The sequence below is a fragment of the Bubalus kerabau genome, chromosome 1 (assembly GCF_029407905.1).
Source record: "Bubalus kerabau isolate K-KA32 ecotype Philippines breed swamp buffalo chromosome 1, PCC_UOA_SB_1v2, whole genome shotgun sequence".
NCBI lineage: Eukaryota > Metazoa > Chordata > Mammalia > Artiodactyla > Bovidae > Bubalus > Bubalus kerabau.
The window spans coordinates 228,772,971-228,793,087 of NC_073624.1; the positions used below are offsets into that span (position 1 = coordinate 228,772,971).

At 39.4% G+C, this 20,117-nt stretch overlaps 1 protein-coding gene across 1 annotated transcript in view; it reads right to left on the reverse strand.

Moving 5' to 3' along the window:
* The window catches only part of HTR4 (5-hydroxytryptamine receptor 4), a 65,187-nt gene that overhangs the window by 11,570 nt on the left and 33,500 nt on the right, over nt 1-20,117 (reverse strand). The window contains exons 4-5 of the mRNA XM_055551524.1: nt 15,355-15,508; nt 11,512-12,080 (exon numbers count right to left, since the gene is read on the reverse strand). Of these exons, the coding sequence (XP_055407499.1) occupies nt 11,512-12,080; nt 15,355-15,508 (723 nt within the window). The remainder of the gene's footprint in view (nt 1-11,511; nt 12,081-15,354; nt 15,509-20,117) is intronic.

Sequence of the window (20,117 nt, forward strand, 5' to 3'; positions counted from 1 at the left end):
GAGCCCTTCCTCTCACAAACACCTGCCTTTTACAGGGGTTTCCACTCCATTGTCCTATCTTGGGAGTGGGTGTGGATTAAGAGGATTCAAACGATGCAGGGGCTGCACTGTACTAGGCAGATAGCAGTACACACAACTCCCAGCTCCTGCTATCCCCTGGCAGAGGTAAGGAGTTTCTTTGTTGCAAAGCCCAGAGGATTAGTTTAAAGCAGGGTTTCTCAACCTCAGATTTATTTTGAAATTTGGGACCAGACAATTCTTGGGAGGAGTGGTATGTCTCATGCATTCTTGGATGTTTAGTAGCATCTCTTGCCTCTATCTACTGGCTGCCAGTAGCATCCACTAGTTTGTTCGTTTGTTTGTTTTCTCTTTTTTTGGCCATACCATGCAACATGTGTAACTTCCCAACCAAAGATAGAACCCACACCCCCCGCAATGGAAGCACAGAGTCGTAACCACTGGACTGCCACGGAAGTCCAACATCCACCAGTTGTGAAAACCAAAAATGCCTTCAGACATTGCTAAATGTCCCCTGGCAAACAAAACTGCCCCTAATTAAGAATTGCCAGTTTAAATCCAAACTATCTCAATAGTTTAAGACATCGTGTTAGTTGCTCAGTTATGCCTGACTCTTTGCAACCCCATGGACTGTAGCCTCTGTACATGGAATTCTCTGGGAAAGAATATTGGGGTGGGTAAGCCATTCCATTCTCCAGGGCATCTTCCTGACCCAGGGATCAAACCTGGGTCTCCTGCATTGTGGGCAGATTCTTTACTGTCTGAGCCACCAAGGAAGCCCCTTAAGACATGGAGCTAGATCTAAACTTGAAGCATTATCTACATCTACTTTCTCATTTTATTGATGCAGAGAGAAATGATAGCAATCAGTAAGAAATTAGAAGACAAGCTTCGCTTGTTCCAGTATACTAATGGTTCTCAATCCTGCTATATACATTAGAGCTCCTAAAACATATGCATTTCTGGTCCCTAACCAGACCAATTAAAATAGAATCTCTACATGTGGAAGCCAGGAGCTCCCAGTGCCTCTAGTGTGCAGCCAGTGTCAAGGGTCAGAGACTCACATCACACTGCCTCTGTTCTTGCCTCCAATAAACCACCTTGAGCACCTCTGGAGTTGGGTGTGGTTTGGGGTTTGCCCTGCAGGGTGACATGCACAGTGGGGCACCAATCTCAGACGCCTGGTACACGGGACCCTAATACCTAGAAACAAGAGCACTTGCAGAGCAAAAGGGGGAAAACAAATACACATAGTGTATAACCAATTTGTTCAACAAGCTAGCACGTTTTGCACTAGATCAAAGAAACGCCTACAGGTAATTTAAAAGCCAGAAGTCATATTCAAAATAACAGTCCCAACTGTTCAGCACAGGGCATCATGTACTCAGGAAACAAGTCTTGTCTCATGTTGTTTAAACAATTATTTATAAACAGTGTGATTAATTTCATTTCATTCATTTCTGGCTTTTCTCCTAACAGAGGAAGCTCAGCCTTCCTTGTTTAAGCAGTGTTTATAACATAGAGATTTCTATCGACTCATTCGTCAAGAAATGCTTATCAGGAAGCTGAGAAAATAACCGGATAAGTTGTTTGTTTTAACCAAGACATGAGCAACATTATATCTACAATTAAAATAACAACGGTTATGGCAGCTTCCACTCATGGAGCACTTTTCTATGTAACAGGAGCTGGGCTCAGCTCTGCATATATGTTATCATATTTAATCTTAACAAAAGTCCTATGAGATGGGTTCTAATATTATCCGTTTTCAGTTCAGTTCAGTCGCTCAGTCGTGTCCGACTCTTTGCGACCCCATGAACCGCAGCACCCCAGGCCTCCCTGTCCATCAGCAACTCCCGAAGTTTACTCAAACTCATGTCCATCGAGTCGGTGATGCCATCCAACCATATCATCCTCTGTCGCCCCCTTCTCCTCCTGCCCTCACTCTTTCCCAGCATCAGGGTCTTTTCAGATGAGTCAGTTCTTCGCATCAGGTGGCCAAAGTATTGGAGTTTTACAGGTGAGAAAATAGAAGCCTAAAGATGTTTGGCCACATTGCTAAAGATTATATAGACGGTAAATGACAGATCTGAGACAGGACTGACAGCCAGGTGTGACAGACTCCAGCCCCTACAGCCATTATGCTACATTGGGTCGAATGCCTGTTTGGTTACAGACCAAAGCGCACCTTTATCTGAGTCAGAGACTGGAACTTTTCCTTGACAATATGTCTCAGTGGAAGGGAAAATGTTTAGGTCTCAGCACTTTAGCCCAGAAGTGGGCATCCTGGAGGGCAGCTTAAGCCACTTGATTACCAAACTTTTGCAGGTACACTCTGCAAACAGCACTAACTTTTCTAACCCTGAGTATTCTAACCCTGAGGCAAGTGGAGCTCTTGTAATGTTATTCTCACTGTGTTCTAGTGTGATATCAACAAGAACCATGCTCTGTGAGAGCTGCCTCAGGTAGGGATGGGACAAAACTGAGGACAGGGTCAGCTTCATGGCTGTGTGATCAGAGCAATCACATAGGAACTCAGAGCTTGCTGTACTGCGCTGCTTGTCCACATCCTGGAATCTGCAATAACTTTATCTTTGCACTTGTGAATGCTGAGGGACAATGAGGCATGCACGTGAGCAGAGACAGGAGCGATGTGCATGCACACCGTAGTTCCTTGCTGCCCATCACATTAGTGATGCCCCGTGAGCACAGAATTCTGGTAGACCCACCAAACATATGAAGTTTAGTCAGATTCAAAGCAAGCACAATGTGGACGTATAATTTATATGAAGTGTTTTCCATTCTCCCATTGTCTTTCTGTCAGCAGCTTCTTTAACATGCTTACCCTGTGTTTGCTGAGTCTCACTAAATTTCCACAGAACATGGGTCCACTACAATTCCGCACCCATGTTTCCTATCAACACATCTACCAACACCAGCAGGTGACTGGTGGCCCTGAGGGTACACGCTTTCCATCTGAACCAGAACTTGCCGGATGCAGAGAGAAGGCAATGATTGTCTAAGAAAAAGAAACCATCAAGGAACCCTACCATGTCTTTTTCACAGTGTTACTCTCCTGTATTAGTCAAGCATTTATGTTTAAAGTACTGACATAGAAAGAAAGGATATGATAGAGCAAGTCGTGGTTCTTTTCTCTGCAGTCCTCCTTTACTCCTCAGTAAGCTGAGGGGAGAATGTTAGTAGAATATGTACGCATCAAGAAGTAAAATAAAAATAATTGCATTAGTTTTATGCACTGTCTGGTAAAAATAAAACACATAAGCACATCTGAATTTCAAAATACAATTGGTGTAATTTTGGTTATTCCACATACAAGTTAAATGCTCTTATTTTTGTATTTAACACAGCCATTGCACAGCATAAAGATAGATGGTAAACTTTCTGCTAATAATTTAAAAATGCATTTTGTTTTTCTACTAGAGAACAGGTACGTAGCAAATAAAATATATATGACAAATTAAGAGAAAGACTGAGGAGGAAAAAAAATGGCTTTACATTTTAGTACTTTTAAGAGAAATTTGTTCCTGACCTTTGAACCAGAAGCCCCACATTTTCATTTTTCACTGGGGCTACAAATTAGCCCAGGGGCTACAAAGTAGCCAGTTCTGGAGGTGATTGAGGAAGAGAAGGCGAGGTCATTCTCATCCATCCTTTACAGTCCGAGCTATCAGGGAAGCACCTCTCATCCATCTTTGACCTACCTGGAGTAAATCTGCATTGGCTCAAAACAATGAGATAAATGTTGAATCCAATTGTAGCCTCCAAAGTTCAAGGTAAAGGCCAAAAAAAAAAAAAAGGCTTTTAAATGCCAAACAGCTTTTCAACATTAGCAGAAACCTCTAGGGATCTAAAGTAAATCAAACCTAAATTATTTTCTCATCTGTGGGTAATCTTCCAATCTACTAAATGAAAACCTTTATTTAAATACAGAATTCTGACGGGATGAAACTGAAGGTTGGCAAGTGGCTTCACCACGAATAAAGCAACTATTCCAGTTAAGAGTTAACCAAAAAAATTTCTTTTTGTGGTGAAAATTTATTTGAGTACACAGTCCTGGTAAACGATAGGGTCTAGGTAGGGTCTGATAAGGGTATCCATCTATTCATTAGACAAATGTATTAACTGAACAGTGAGCTACACCCTGTGGGAACTTTTGGGAATAAAATGGACATTATCAGCCCTCAGGGACTGACAGTGTGCTTGCAGACAATAAAGAAGTAAATGAAATATAAATATAATTAAAAATTCTGATAACAGGAAGCAATAATGAACTTGAAGAACTTTTTTCTCCTAGTGTTATTTGGGGGAAACTCATTCTCTTTCTTACTTTTACTTTTTCCTATTTTCACAATTCTTTTTATTGCTTCTACATATAAATCTGAATATAATAATCTTGTGCATGGAAATGTCAAAGATTATACAGTCCATCCATTAGAATAATTTTATTTATTATTAAGCTCTAGTGGATAATAAGAGTTAATAATATGAGGAAAAATATATATTGTTTCCTTCCAGAGAGAAGGATCAAATTGCTTTGGAGCAGTTTTGTCCATTGGGACTTTTTACGATAAATGAAACAGTCTTTGTTTGCACTATCTAACCTTGCTGTATGTAACCACTGAGCTCTTGGAATGTGGCTACTAGACAGGGAAGGTCTGGAGACCTCCAGGTCAATAGAAAGACTTCATCAAAGAGATTGAGGGTGGAGAACAGAAGATGATAGCCAAGTCAGATATGTAAGAAGTTCTTTGGGAAGTGCTGAAGGAATGTTCAGCCTTCTTAGGAATTAGGTGAGTGACTTAAGTCTGAGCAAGATCTAATCTTGCAAAATGTCAGGGAAGATACTGAAACCTGGCATGAGCAGAGAAACCCACCCCCGTAGCTAAACTTTCTATGCAAATTCTGCTTGTGTTCCCTAACTTATAAATAGTCTGCTCTTATAATTATCTCCCCCATGAGGACAGAGCTTTGCAGTTAGCAAAGCAATTTCACATACATTATCTTGTTTGATTTTCACAGTGAGTTAGGCAAGAAAGGAATTATGTACCCAAGAAGCCCAAACTGGAATTCTCAGTGGATTTCAGGTAGAGAAAGATTTCTGTTCTGAAGTTACTATTAGCACCCCAAGTCCCTACTCTGCCAGAGATCATCTGAACTAATCAACATAAATAGAAGAGAGGCTAGACCAAGGGAGAAGAAACAGAACCATCCTTCATTCCCTTGTCAAATCACACAATGTTCCGGGCACTTTACTAGGCTCAGAGAACACAGTAGTGAACAAGACTGGCAAAATCCTTGGCATTTATCCAATGCACAAAGAACTCCAGAATCAGATCCCTATATAACTCCACATCAAATCAACATGGCTTATTCCTATCATCTGTCACCCATGCATGGTCTCAGTCTATGGGTCCATACTATGCCTCCCAAGTGTGGAGCATCTCTTGACTTAAAGAATGACTGAGCTGAGGCAAGCTTCCTAAGGAATATTCTCTCATATTTTACTGATTAATATCAGATAAAATTATCATGTTTCTTCCTTTTGTCATTTGAATTTTGTATACACAATGTTGACCAGCAAAGGTGAAAAGGCATCATTGTCTTTTTCCTGACTTGAGTAGGAAAGCAGCCAATGTTTTCTCATTAGGTTATTTCTTCCTTTCTCTGCCATTATATTTGATGTGAGTTTCCTATTAAGTGACTTCTAGAAGACTAAGAGAGATTGGCAGATGGGGAAAACCTAGCTATAGAATCAGGTTAAAGATGTGACAAGAAGAGAGAAGCTGGCTCCAGATTCACTAACAATCAGTTTACACACAGGATGAACCTGTTAGAATCCATTGCTCACATGCTACTAGCATTATGCCTCTTTCTCATATATGTGTGCGTATAAATTAAAACTGCCCCAAGAAACATTCGTATAATATAATTCATGTTTGGAAACTGTTTTTTTAAAAGACTATGTAACCTACATATCTGGACAAACTATTTCATTAGTTAACCAAATGGTATCTTCACTTCTATTTTGCTTGTGGGCTGGATATTCCCAAAGAAGATAATTATCCAACAGAAAACAACCAAACACAAGTACAGACTATTCTGCTAGTATGGGCACATTAGTCAGTACAAGCTGAGTGACCAAAGTCCTCGAAAAATGTCTTGCAAAAATGTATTATTTCACTGGCTACCCAACTGCTTGTTTAATAATAAAACGTCATGTAAGTCAAAGGGCTGTGAAGATAGGACCAAGTATGGGAAACCTACTATTCTAAACCACTGAGGCCAGATTGGCTTGTTTTTAATTCAACCTCAAAAAGTAAAATTCCATTTTTTCAAAAAGATTTTAAGAAGAAAAAAGGTCAGAGTCTCAGAGTGCTGCCATTAACTGGCTCTCCTCAGTGTGAGTCTTGGATTGTAGACTAAGTCTTCTACATTAGGAGTCTCAAGGAAGATTAAAAAAAAAAAAAAGTAACTTTCAGTTTTGAGCATGTGAATCTTTCATAAACCTGAAGATAATCATGAAGATATTTCATCAGCAAAAATGTACTAATCATTTGGTTATATACTATTTTGTAGACACTGTGTGAGGGGCTAAATGGTATACAGAGAAAAGAAAGCCATGGTTTCTATCCTTGAGGAATAACTGGCCTTATAGGGGTTAACTAAGGAACTCTATGATCTCAAGCAGTACAAATGCGAGAAAGAGTACTGTAAACAGGTCACTGCCATTCAGAGGAAGAAGAGAACAAACGATCCAATTGAAAAAACACGAAAAGGGTGTTTTCTATAGAAAAGGTTAGTATCTATCCTGAGATAAGTTTCTATTAAGTATATTATTTCTTTGAATAGTCAATGTGTGCCCAGGCAAGAAGTCAATATGAGATTACAAAGAATAGACTTATCTGATATAACCTTAGTTCCTTTTTAGAAAAGAGATGGAAAAAATGCCTGGATTTGAACAAGTTACTAATCTTCTACTGAAAACTACTACAGTTTGCAGACAAGATAGAGAAACATGAGCATTATGGCAGAGTTGACAGACTGATAAATGTCTCACCTAATTTATGCAAAGAGCCAAGATGAACATGAGAAGTGGTAACCCTATTCCTGACTCTAAGTGGGCTGGACAAGACTGAACTCTGGAGTCAGGAAGAGTAGGATCTGGATTCCAGCTTCGAGCTTCATCATTTACTATTGCTTGTATGAGTTTGGGCCAGTTACTTACCCTCTCTAAACCTTGGTTTACTCATCGCTAAAATGACAATAATTATAACACCAAATTCTTTCGGTGTTGTGAAAATTAAATGCAACAATGATTTCAAAGTTCTTAAATACAGTAACTGGCACACTTTTCTGGAATTATGTTAGGCATCATAATCATAATCATAATTATTAATGATATGGAAGGAGGTCTCTGGTGGGCTGCCCCATACTTGGTCAATAGATGCCTTGGAAGAGGAGACTGACACACAGTTCCAAATCTGACACAGAAAGCTATAAATTTGTTCAGGCATCATGCTACATTTCTGTGACTTATATTTTGCTTGCATGATTAAATTTTGCATTTATTTAGATTTAACTCCATATTTCCAACATTGGCTGATTGCTTTTCCTTTCTAAAACCTTTAAGTCTGCCTTCTAACATGTTAGCTCTCCCTCAGGGCCATTTATTAATACGGTAGATGATAGCTCTACTTATGGAGACAGGGAAGACTCAGGAAATTTGTGGTTGGGGTATGAGAAATAGAAGAATTCTATTCTGGATGCATGAAATTTGATATTCCAAAGAAACATATAAATGGGGTTGTCAAGGAAGCAAATTGGATCTTGTGGTCTGGAGTTCAAAGGGTAGCTATGACCTGGAGATATAAATTAATGAGAGGGCTGACAGCATGATGATTGCATTTAAAGCCATGGATGCTTAAATCACATAAAGTGGAAATGTAGTTTGAGGAGAGTATTAGGAACCAAGTGCTGAAGAATTCCAACATTTAGAGGCCAGATAGAAAAGGAAGAACCTGTTAAGGATTCTCAGAAGGTATTGCTAGTGAGTTAAGAGGAAAACCAGATAAATATGGTGTTTAAGAAAATTAATTGAGGAAATTTTTCAAGAAAAAAGCTGAGTCAACTGCAAGAGGTCAAATAAGAAGAGTTTTTTCAAACTTTGAAACTTCTGTAAGAAAAAAGCTAACCAAAGTTCAAAATCAAGCAGAAGATGGGAGTATGTTTTTTGCAAATTATCTAACAAAGGATTAATATTTGGAATATAATAAAGAACACCCAGAAATTAATCAGAAAAATAGAAAATAGTTTTCAGACAAAGTGCCAAATATAGGAAGGTGCAGTCAGCAACTAATTTTGAAAAGGGCCAATCTATCAAATCATCTGGGAAATGCAAATAAAATGAAAGAGCATATTTCAAGTAGTATATTAATAAAAGATGCATAATATCCATTGGGGGGAAAGAGTAGCAGATACTCTCACGGCCTGCTGATGAAAATGCAAGGTACTGTGGTGCTCCGGGAGGTCAGTCTTATGGTAAGCATAACGTTCTGAAATGCACATAATGGTCAATAGTGCAGTTGCACTTTCAGTAGTTATCTGAAAGGAATACTGGCACATGCACGAAGAAATGTGTTTCAGGACATTAAAAAGAGTAGTTTGTAATAGCAAAAGATTGGAGACACCTACATATCCATTAATGGGAAATAATTAAATAAAATGTAATATGTATTTTTAGTATAGAAGATTATGTAACAGTTAAACATAATGAGTTAGATCTATATGTCTGAGTGGGATGATCTCTAAAACGCATCGTTAAAGAATAAAAAGCAAGGTCCAGAAAAGTACACACAGAATGGCTCCATTTATGTAAAATGAAGGGAGAAAAACCTGTGACTCTGTATGTTTTTATGAAGGTTTGTAAATGCATTGAAAAGATTATAGACTAGTGGTAATTGTTGTCTAGGGGCTGGGTTAGTAGGATAAAAGCTGACTTTACTTTTCATTGGTACAGGTTTTATATTTCATTCATTCATCTGAATTTGTTGATGTCCTACTTGCAGGATTTTTAGGAAACACATTTTTCTTAGATTGAGTTAAAATAGTCAATCTGGAGAATTAATTTTATGATTTGTTAAATTATCCATCAAGCACCATATTGTGCATTTGTTATGTCATAGGAAATAAAACAGGCAGGATTCCTGTCCTTGCAAGGCTTACACTCTAGTGGATTCAAGTTTCAAATAGTTTTCTCTTCCCTGTATAGGCTACCTCCACTCTTACAAGATTCTTCACCTCCACAGTGAAATACCTGATACCAATTTCCTGTACTTTTGATGGCCTCAGGAAGAAATAAATCTAAGGAACAAAGTGTGAAGAATAAACACATAAGCCATCTCTAAACTGCTCTCTCTGCTTAACAATCATGCTGCAGATTTCCAAAAGCAGGAGGGATAAAATAATACAGTATTAGTAAAATAGGTTTCCTGGGCTGCCCTAGAAACCCTAAACTCTATGACTCTTACTGTGGGGAAAGGCATCAGTTCTAAACAACTGTCTTAATAAAGGCACTACTAGAACAGACTCTCTAAGTAGTAGGCTGCTGCTGCTGCTGCTGCTACGTGGCTTCAGTCGTGTCCAACTCTGTGTGACCCCATAGACGGCAGCCCACCAGGCTCCCCCGTCCCTGGGATTCTCCAGGCAAGAACACTGGAGTGGGTTGCCATTTCCTTCTCCAATGCAGGAAAGTGAAACGTGAAAATGAAGTTGCTCAATCGTGTCTGACTCTTCACGACCCCATGGACTGCAGCCTACCAGGCTCCTCCGCCCATGGGATTTTCCAGGCAAGAGTACTGGAGTGGGGTGCCAAGTAGTAGGCAATTAAGCTTAAATAACTAAAAGCTCTCTGGCACCCACACAGAAGTTCTTATACACAAACTTCACTTTACTGTAAGATCCTTTCTGTGACACTCACGAAGGCGCAATAATTATTAATAAATAAGAATGCCAGCCTATAGGAGTATTGTTTGAGGCCTTTCCACCAGCTGGAATCTCAACATCATACTAGGATTTAACTACAAGTCTGTTCACACTGGTAGCAGAAAATTGAATTTACGTTTCTGAGAAATCTCTGAAACAAACTATTGATATTTCATAGAAATTCCTATGTTTTCTTCTTTTCTTACACACGCAAATGAAAAGTCCCCAATTTTCAGCTGCCAAAAACAGCTAAATACTGTCATCATCAGAAAAATTAAATGTTTGTCTCAAAGAAGGAACTGCTCTGTGGAAATTCCTGTGCATCTCAGGACAAAGGAAAAAAATGTTGATGATTCATCTTTGCTAAAGGATAATGTACTTATCATACATGGCTTTTCACAGCTAAGAACAACTGTAAGCCAGGGTAGCAAGAAAATTATCAGAGTTTGAAAAGAGGCATCATACCTAGTCACTGAAATTCAACTCCAAATTTTCTCCTGCCTCCATCAACCTATGTGACCTTGGGTAAATCACCTGACCTTTCCCCACTCTTTCATATTCCAATGCCTTCCTCATGCTGCTCATTCTATCTGGAATGCCTTCTTTGACAGCTCCTCCAATTCTAAAATTCTTAAAAAATGCTGTTCTGTGAAGTTTTCCCTCATTCCCTTAACCAAATCAGCTTCTTTCCTACTCATATCCCCAGTCTACATGGTCCATACTTCCATTATCATTTATCATATGGCATTACTATTGCACATTTATCACTTTGTTTATTTTATTTTAGCTTATCATGTTATTTTACAGCCATCTTATGGTATCAGGTTATATGCTATTAGTTCTACTCCTACTAATATTTACAATATTATTAGTAGTATTATGAGCACTTTCTATGTGTCAGGCCATATATGACTACATTACCCCTAACTGTCATAAAAGTCCTATATGATGGTGTTATAATTATTACCATTTTTTACAGTTGAAAAAAGTAAAAATCAAGAAAGATTATGCAAATGATTAGTAGTGGCACTGAGGATCAAAATACAGACTATTTTACTATGGCTTTAATTACTACCCTAAAATAGTACCTGTAAATAGGAGTAGATAATGTATACTATATTCTTACTAGGTGTCAGATTCTGTACTATATGCTTTATACATAGTAGCTAATATGATTCTCAAAAAAACACTGTGATGTAGAAATTGTGATTATGACTTTCATGTTTTAAATGAAATCAAAGGTTCAGAATGGTTAAATGACTGCCTGAAGTCAAAGAACTCTGGAGGCTGGATTTGAATACAGGTCATCGTGCCCCAGTGCCTAAGCGCTTATCCACTACTCTATTCCATTAACAGATGGGAGTTTATTTTAATCTTTGAAAATACTATACAGATTTTTTAAGAATAATCCATCTGGAAACAGAAAACTCGAAAGTTACCTCTTCTGAGTCATGTAAGTGATCAAAATTTAACAAGCCCCAGAGCACTCACCTTAGCACATGTGTGGATCCATTAATGGTTGTGGTTGAACAGGGGACAGTCTGGCCCAGAATGGAAGGTCTTCGGTAGCGTTCATCATCACAGCAGAGGATGATGAGGAAGGCACGTCTAAAAGACTTATTCAAGAAAGCGTAGAGAAATGGGTTCAACCCAGAATTGATGTAGCCAAGCCAGAGGAAAGCGGTCCACACCTGCCCAGGAACAGTATAGTCTACAAATGGATCCACAATATTGGTGACAAAGAATGGAGCCCAGCAAAGGCAGAAGCAACCCATGATGATGCACAGAGTCTTGGCTGCTTTGGTCTCTGTCCTCATGCGATGAGTGCTATGCTGGTCTGTTGGCTGCAGCCTGCCCTCTGTGGGGGCTCCTGCCCGTTGTAGCATCTGGATCTGGTGAGCATGCTCCTTAGCTGTGACATAGATGCGATAATAGGCCAGGACCATGAGGAGAAATGGGATGTAGAAGGCTACCACGGAGCAGGTGATGGCGTAGGGCTTGTTGACCATGAAGATACAGTATGTAGAGTTAGAGTTCTGATTGAACTTCCTTTTTTCTATCTGAGAGTTAGAGGGAAAGAGGAAGTGAAGAAGTAGGGTGGGTGGAAAGGAATAAAAAAGTGAATAGGAAGAAGCAGGAGAAGAATGAGAAAAATTGTAAGAAAATACAAAGGATAAAAAAGAAGAGAAAAGGAGGATTTGGAAGGTCGAAAGAAAGAGGAAAGGAATAAAGAAGGAAAGGGAGGGATAGATAAAAGAAAGGGTGAAGGGAAAGAAAATAAAAAAGGTTTATCAGCAAAGCTTTTGTTTTTCTTCTAATAAGCCTACAGCATATAGAACCATGACGGTAGAAAAGGAATACACTTTTGGCTGCTTTGGGTCTTCTTATATCTCAGTATTTCCATAAAAATCTTCTAGAATTTTGATAGGAATTAGAATAGTGTGACTGAGGGAAAATGACATTTTGTCAATGTTAAGATTTCCAATTCACAAGCATGATAATTCTCTCTCTTTATGTAAGTCTTTCATAATTTATTTCAGTAATATTTTATATTTTTGTATAAACATCTTTTGCCAGATTTAACCTAAATATTTGCATTTTTATTCTAATGCGAATAGTACTATGCTAAATTCATATTCCAAACTGTCCGCTGCTAATATGTAGAACTCTGAAAAATTTTTGTATATTGGCTATGTATTCAACAATTTTGTTAAATTAGTAACTAATATTTCATCTTTAGATTCTTCTGAATATTTTCCATGAATAATCATGTGATCTTCAAATAATGACAATTTCATTTCTATCTTTCTAGTCTTAATACCATTTTTCCTTGCATGTTGAACTTAATAAGATCTCTAGTACAATACTGAATAAGAATGGTAACAGTGGACACCATTTTTCCAGTCCCAGTTTTAGGAGGGGAGATTTCAATATTTTACTATTAAGTATGACATTTGCTGTCAGTTTTTTGTCAATGTCCTCTGTTTGAGAAAGCTCCCTTCTATTCCTACTGTGATGAAAAAATTTTTAAATTATGATTGTATATTGAATTTTGTCAATGCATTTTTTATAGTAATAAGATGATCATGTGGGTTTTCTCTTCTTTCTTTAATTCAGACAGTGGCATATAGTGTTATATACTGGTATAAATCTCACTCGCCTTGAATACTGTGATATACTAGATTCATCTTAGGAACTGAAAGACTTTTTCCACCTATAAACTCTGCATGCTGATGGCTCTTAGTTATCAGTCTTCTCTAGGAATAGATCTTGGTTGAAGAGAGCTGTGTAACCCAATGACACTTCCCTTCCTGAGGTCAGCCTGCATCTAGTGTGAACATACACATGAATAGAGATGTGAATAAAAATATGTATGATAAATAATATGCTATTTCATTCACTGTGTACACATTTAGTATTTTGTCTTATAGTATATTGTAAGGTTATAGTATACCTTCTTATTGAATTGACATTTTTAACATAATAAAATCTCTTTTTATCTCAGTATTACTTGCCTCAAGTCACAGGAACCTAATCCTATATTTCACCTAGGAACAAAGATTCATGATTTGCTAATTCAGTATTTGCAGCAACTTTATTACCATGAATAACAAGGATCAACTACACATGTATAATGAACACCTGGGTTACGCTAGTTTCTCTCTAGGCCAATTCAATGCGCAAATGAGTGAAAGATATGAAATGCAATTACAATATCATGGAGCAAACACTAAGCATGTTAATAGTAAGGAGATGCCCCGTTCCCCAGTTACATGAATTAAACAGGGGATGCTTCTATCTCACTGTCACAAAAGAACACAGCTCACTAGGTTATTTCTCTTGGAAGTTCTACGTCAGAAGGTTAGAGTGCTGAGTACTTGTTACAAATTTTGATGCACAGAAGCTTCATTAGGGATTAAGTTTAGCACAAACATAAGGACATAGACTCTTGGGTCCAGTCAGCTTGGGCTTAGCTCTAGTCACCACCACTCCCTACCAATGTGACTTAACCTCATTGACCTTCAGTTTCCTGAGGATGATGACAGGATTACTTCACAGCACTGTTGTGAGTCCTGAGTGAGACAATGATTAAATTAACACAGGGCTCGGCACACAGTAAGTGTTCAACATTTGCTGGCCATTATTATATTTATCTACTCATTATTAGAAATTTGAATTTCATTTCCCCCAAGAATGATAAAACTGAAAGCTTGAAAGAAAAGGGATAGGATTTAAAAAAAAAATCCATACAGTCTCCCTTGTACGGATCCCCTTTCATTTTTCCACTCCTCTGTCCCCAGCATTTCTTTCAGAAGCCCAAGGAACTCTCGTTCTGACATACCACATGCAAATCCTGGCCCAGTCTTGGCTTGGATATCCTTTCCTGGACAAAGAATAAGGCAAGATTAGGGGCTAGGAATGGGATGGAGAGAGGAAGGGGCAGCTCCTATTCTGACTGGTCCTCTTGGGTCAGAGTTCACTCTCACTCTCTCCTCCCCATTCCCTGGTCAGAGTCCTGGGATCCATCTTAAAGTGACTGCCTGACAACTTCCTTAGGGGGAAAAAAAAAAAAAATATATATATATATATATATATATATCCCTGCTAATAGATCCAGATCATAGCTTTCAATCTTCAATGCAAGTTTGATATTGAAAACAAAGTATGTCAGAGTTGGAAACTCTCCAAGAGCATCTAGACAGGAGTTGACAGATAATGCCTGCAACCTGTGTTTTCCTGCACTGCTCAAAGACACTGTTCCCAATGAGGACCCAAGGATCTTCTCATCACAGCCCTTCAGGAAGTGGCTCAGTGACAGAGCTGGGCTCAGGGTCCAGTTCTCTGGACTCCGGGCCCATACATTCTCTGGAAACCTCCACCCACCCCGACAGGTTTTCCATGGGTCACCATAAGCCTCAAAGGGTCTCAGCATGAAATGAGATGAAGGCCTCTTGGGATACATCACATCCCTCAGGCTCTGGAGTTTGTCTGCTAAGCTTTGAATACCTGTTCCACTATTCACTAGCTGTGAATTCACAGGCATATTACTTCACCATTTTTGAACCTGAGTTTTCTCATCTGTGAAATGGGGGGAAATTATTATAATTTTCCCAAAGGGATGCTGCTGTCAGGATCACATGTATTTACTGTACTACTTTTTGGCATACAGTAAACTGAAAACTGTTAGCCTGCTTTTTGTTGTTGTTATTATTGTTACTCTGTCAGGATTTTTCTTAGGATACCCACTTAACCTGACATTGTTTGTTTATTTAGAATCCCAAGCAAACAAAGTTAGTCAGACAGTAAACCCATATGGTCTGCATGAGTACTCACCAAATCAATTATTCCAATGTTATTCCAGCCTTGCATTATAGGGAGAAAAGAGATAAACATGGGAATGACCCAGCAGCCTCCCAGCATTAATGCGATGCGCAGAGGGGTCATCTTGTTCCTATAGACCAAAGGCTGGCAGCAGATGGCATAATACCTGGAGAGAGAATAGAGGGGGTGGGTGCCAAGGGAAAGGACAGAGGAGAGGGAGAAGGAGGAGACATAATTCATGAGAGAGAAGTACAGAGGAGAAGGAAAATAAGAAGAGGAAATAGTGGGAAAGGGGCAAATTAGAGGGGGAAATAGAGAATGAAAATAAAGAAGGAGGAGAAAAGAATGAGAAGGGGGAAATTGGATGAGTGAGTAGTAGAGGAAGGGAGAGAGAAGTGGGAGAAGAACAGAGAAAATAAAAAGCAATTGTACAATAAAATATTGTATTGTCCATGAGTTTCTGCTACTATAAATATAAACTTTAGATCACACATATGAGAACCATAACCAGACACTGGTCCCATATCCCTCTTCCTCTCCCCATACCTGAGAAACTCAACATATACCTGAGAGTCTGCTCCATCTCAGGCACAGACCTAACACTGCCCTCGTGCCTAGGAATTTTAAAGGCTACTGCCCAGCTCTCTGGGTGTCTGCATCCAGATATACGCAGTCCTTTTCACAACAATGTGAGGTAACCCAGAGTTGGTCCTACATCTGAGCTCTAAGAACAGTATCTCAAACTTGCCCTCATCCTCTTGATACCTACCTATACCGAGTGGATGCTCTAAGCCAGTGTTCTTTAAATTTTGGTCCAGGGATTCTGCCCTTCTTCTCTATATTAGACTCACCTGAGGAGATCTGCTTAAAATGCAGATTTCAAAGATCTCCTAAAATAGAGCCTGAGGGGGAGGAATCTGGAGTTTGCATTCTGACAAGTGAAAATCATTACTGCTGTTTGCCACATATGTCCAGTTCCTGGCCTCCTTGCGGCTGAGTGGGGCCAACTGACTCTTTTGGCCTGAGTCATGAATAAAATCAACATGTGTTATTTCTGGACTGAAGCATTTAATTGTTTCTCTGATGCCAAGAAAGTAAAGTTTCAAATATTTCCTGCTCCATCATTTCCTACCTACTGGTAGAGACCATCTTATTTCCATTTATCAGGGTCTGATCTTTTTCCAGGGACTCTCTGCTCATGGTTTCCAGAGCTCAGATTCTGCCTATGTTACTGAAAGTGAAAGTGAAGTCATTCAGTCGTGTCTGACTCTTTGCGACCCCACAGACTGTAGCCTATCAGGCTCTTCCGTCCATGGGATTTTCCAGGCAATAGTACTGGAGTGGGTTGCCATTTCCATCTCCAGGGCATCTTCCCAACCCATGGATCGAACCCGGGTCTCCTGCATTGTAGACAGATGCTTTACCATCTGTGCCACCAAGGAAGTCCTGCCTAGGTACTAGCTTTCTTCTTATCTCGAGAGAGGCACAACTTGCCCCACTCGATGATCGGGCCTCTAACTCCTAGATTGCTCCTTGTATGTTGTTCCAATCTTGGAGACCATTACTTCCATGCCCAGACAGTCCACTGAATCTGACAACAAGTAAAATATCATGGTAAGCTTATCAGCCATTTGTCTTTGGAAAAGTCAAAGAAAAAAATGCAAAAAGACAGCCTGGAGGCTAAGTCTATTCTTTAAGATTTTATACCATTTAATGATAAGCCACCCCCTTATACCCTTCATTTTATGCAATTCACTTTGTTAATTTTTACCACCTCTTCCTTTCTTTTCTTAATTCAAAGCCTAACTAATAGAACAAAGGCTATATTCTTTGAAAAGCTGGTGGTAGGATGAGTTGGGAGAATGGGTGAAATGAGAAGGAGAGCCCAGTGTTGGAGCATGAGAACAGAGTGCCACAGGATCTGAGAGGGGAGAATTATATCCTTCCCTCTAAGGCATCAAAAAGTAGCTGACCACATTGTGTCAGGGAACTCCCTGTGCCCAGCAAGACAGTGGAGTGTCCTGATCTGGACCAGAGTGCAAAGAACAACAAACCAAAGAATGGGAGAGGGAATTACTCAGGAACTCATTTTCTTTATCTATAAAACTGACATGGTAGCCAAATCTAACTAAGGCTAACTCAGTAATGGAAAGAATCATGATTAAGTGGAATTCTCTTCACACTCTTGACTTATATAAGAAAGGCAAATTTTTCTGAATGGCTGTTATTAATAATCATCAGAGGTTTACTTACAAAAAGTTGATGAATTTGGAGTACAAGAAAACATAATTTTTTTTTTCAAAATTTGCTCCCTTCCTCACTTCCTGCTAGAGGGCCTAGATTAGCTAGATTATATATTGGTTTTGTACATTTACCATCTTCCCTCTTTTTCCTTGGTGATAGCATCCAAAGTCCTTTGGGAATTCTCTTTTCACTTGTTGTTGTATAGTTGGGAAAATAAATGATGTGATTCTGACTTTTCCAGCCAGGGAGTGACCTAATCAGACATTTTCCTGGAACTCTGAATGTCATGCAGAGTGATGCGAAGATGGGAAAGTCAGCAAAGGTCCCTCTATTCCCACAGCTGCCTCCTGCTCTCAGCAGGACCGAGAGCAGCTCCTGCTCCTTAGGTATTTGGGCAGTCATGCTCTTGCCCCTTTAGGTTCTCAATTCTTTAGTTCTTCCTTCAATTAAACAAGCCACCTCATATCTTTCCACTAAATTCCTTTTTGTGCAGTTGATGTTATAGGTTGAAATGCGCTTCCCTCTCCCAAAAGGTATGCTGAAATACAAACCTTCAGTGCCTTGGAATATGGACTTACTTGCAAGCAGGTTCTTTAGAGAAGTAATAAAATTAAAATGAGGTGATTAGGATGGGCCTTAATCCAACATGACTGAAATCCTTATAAAAATGGAAAGTTAGACAAGACAGACACACTCAGAGACAAAATGACAATATAAAGACAGAAGATTGAACTGATGCTTCAGCAAGCCAAAAAAACACCAGAGTGCCAGCAAAACACTTGAAGCTAGGAAGAGGCAAGGAAGAATCTTTTCCCTACAGGTTCAGAGGGAGCAGGGACCTGTAAACACCTTGATTTCAGACATCTAGTCTCTAGAACTTAGATAATAAATATCCTGTTGTTCCAAGCCACTCAGTTTGTGGTACTTTGTTATGTCAGTTCTAGCAAAACCTAATAAAGTTGGCTAAAAGAGTTTTCTGCTACTTGTAACCAAAGTACCTTGCCTCAGTGAAAATGGTTCTGAATGCCAGATATGTCATTCATAGACACTTTGTTCTAAGTAAGAATGCTTTCATTTTTATTCACTACACCTCCAGGTCAAAGCTCCAATTATAGCATCTCTTCATCCACCAACCCAAAGAAGGCAATCAAAAGATAACTGAAAAAGGGTGCATTCCTATCTTTGCTGAATAATTTATGATTTTTGAGGTTTGGAACAGGTACCAAGATACTGGATAAAGACAAGAGACTTTAGGAATGTGGTTGGCTCTCCATTGTCATGTAGATCCAAAAATTCAAAAAGACAAAACAAAATCAAGTATTTTATAGGACAAAAGGTATGTTTGAAGGGGCAAGATGAAGATTCTTCTGATTTCCATAAGTAGATATGTATGTTTAGAGGATTCTGTTGGGAAGACAAGAGAATTTACAGAAAAGGATTATGACCACAGGTTATACTCGTGCTCATTCATAGCTCAGTTGGTAAAGAATCCACCCACAATGCGGAAGACCTGGGTTCGATCCCTGGGTTGGGAAGATCCCCTGGAGAAGGGACAGGCTACCCACTCCAGTATTCTGGCCTGGAGATTTCCATGGACTGTATAGTCCATGGGGTCGCAGAGTCAGACACAACTGAGTGACTTTTACTTTCACTTTCTTTTCTAAGCCTAGTTTGGCCAAGGTGATTGTCTGATTTCATAGCATGATGAATATCATGTGGACAATAAGATCGCCCCAAGTTCTGCTGTCCAAACGTTCGATGCATTAATTTGCATTGTTGTTGTTTAGTCACTAAGTCGTATCTGACTCTTTTGTGACTTCATGGACTGTAGTCTGCCAGGTTACTCTGTCCATGAGATTTCCCAGACAAGAATACTGGAGTGGGTTGCTATTTCCTTCTCCATGGAAATCTTCCCACCCCAGGGATCAGACCTGCACCTGCTGCATTGACAGGTGGATTCTTGACCACTTAACTTGCATTGCCCTTGGCTACTTGGAGCTGCTGTTACAGAAATAATGGTGAAAGGTTCTTTTTTGAAATTCAACTTTAAGAGGCATCCTGTGGACGCAGTACACATCCTACCTATCCCTTACACATTTACATACACAGTCTGTGCCCTGAACAATGAGGGCCTGGAATAAAGTTGCTTGGAATGTTCATTTCCCAGAGAGGTAAGGTAGGACATAGTGATGGTTTCCAGCACAGACAGCTGTAGAAAGTTACTCTTGCAGGATGTGAGGTGGGGCTTCCCTGGTGACTCAGATGGTAAAGAATCTGCCCGCAACGTAGGAGACCAAGGTTCAGTCCTTGGGTTGGGAAGATCCCCTGGAGAAGGGAATGGCTACCCACTCCAGTATTCTTGCCTAGAGAATCCCATGGTCAGAGGAGTCTGATGGGGTACAGTCCATAGGGTCGCAAAGAGTCACAAGATTGAGCAACTAACACACACACACACACACACACAAACTGATGTTAGGTGGTGGAGCAAGCCTAGGAAAAATCCTTTATTTCCTACTATAAAAACTAACATT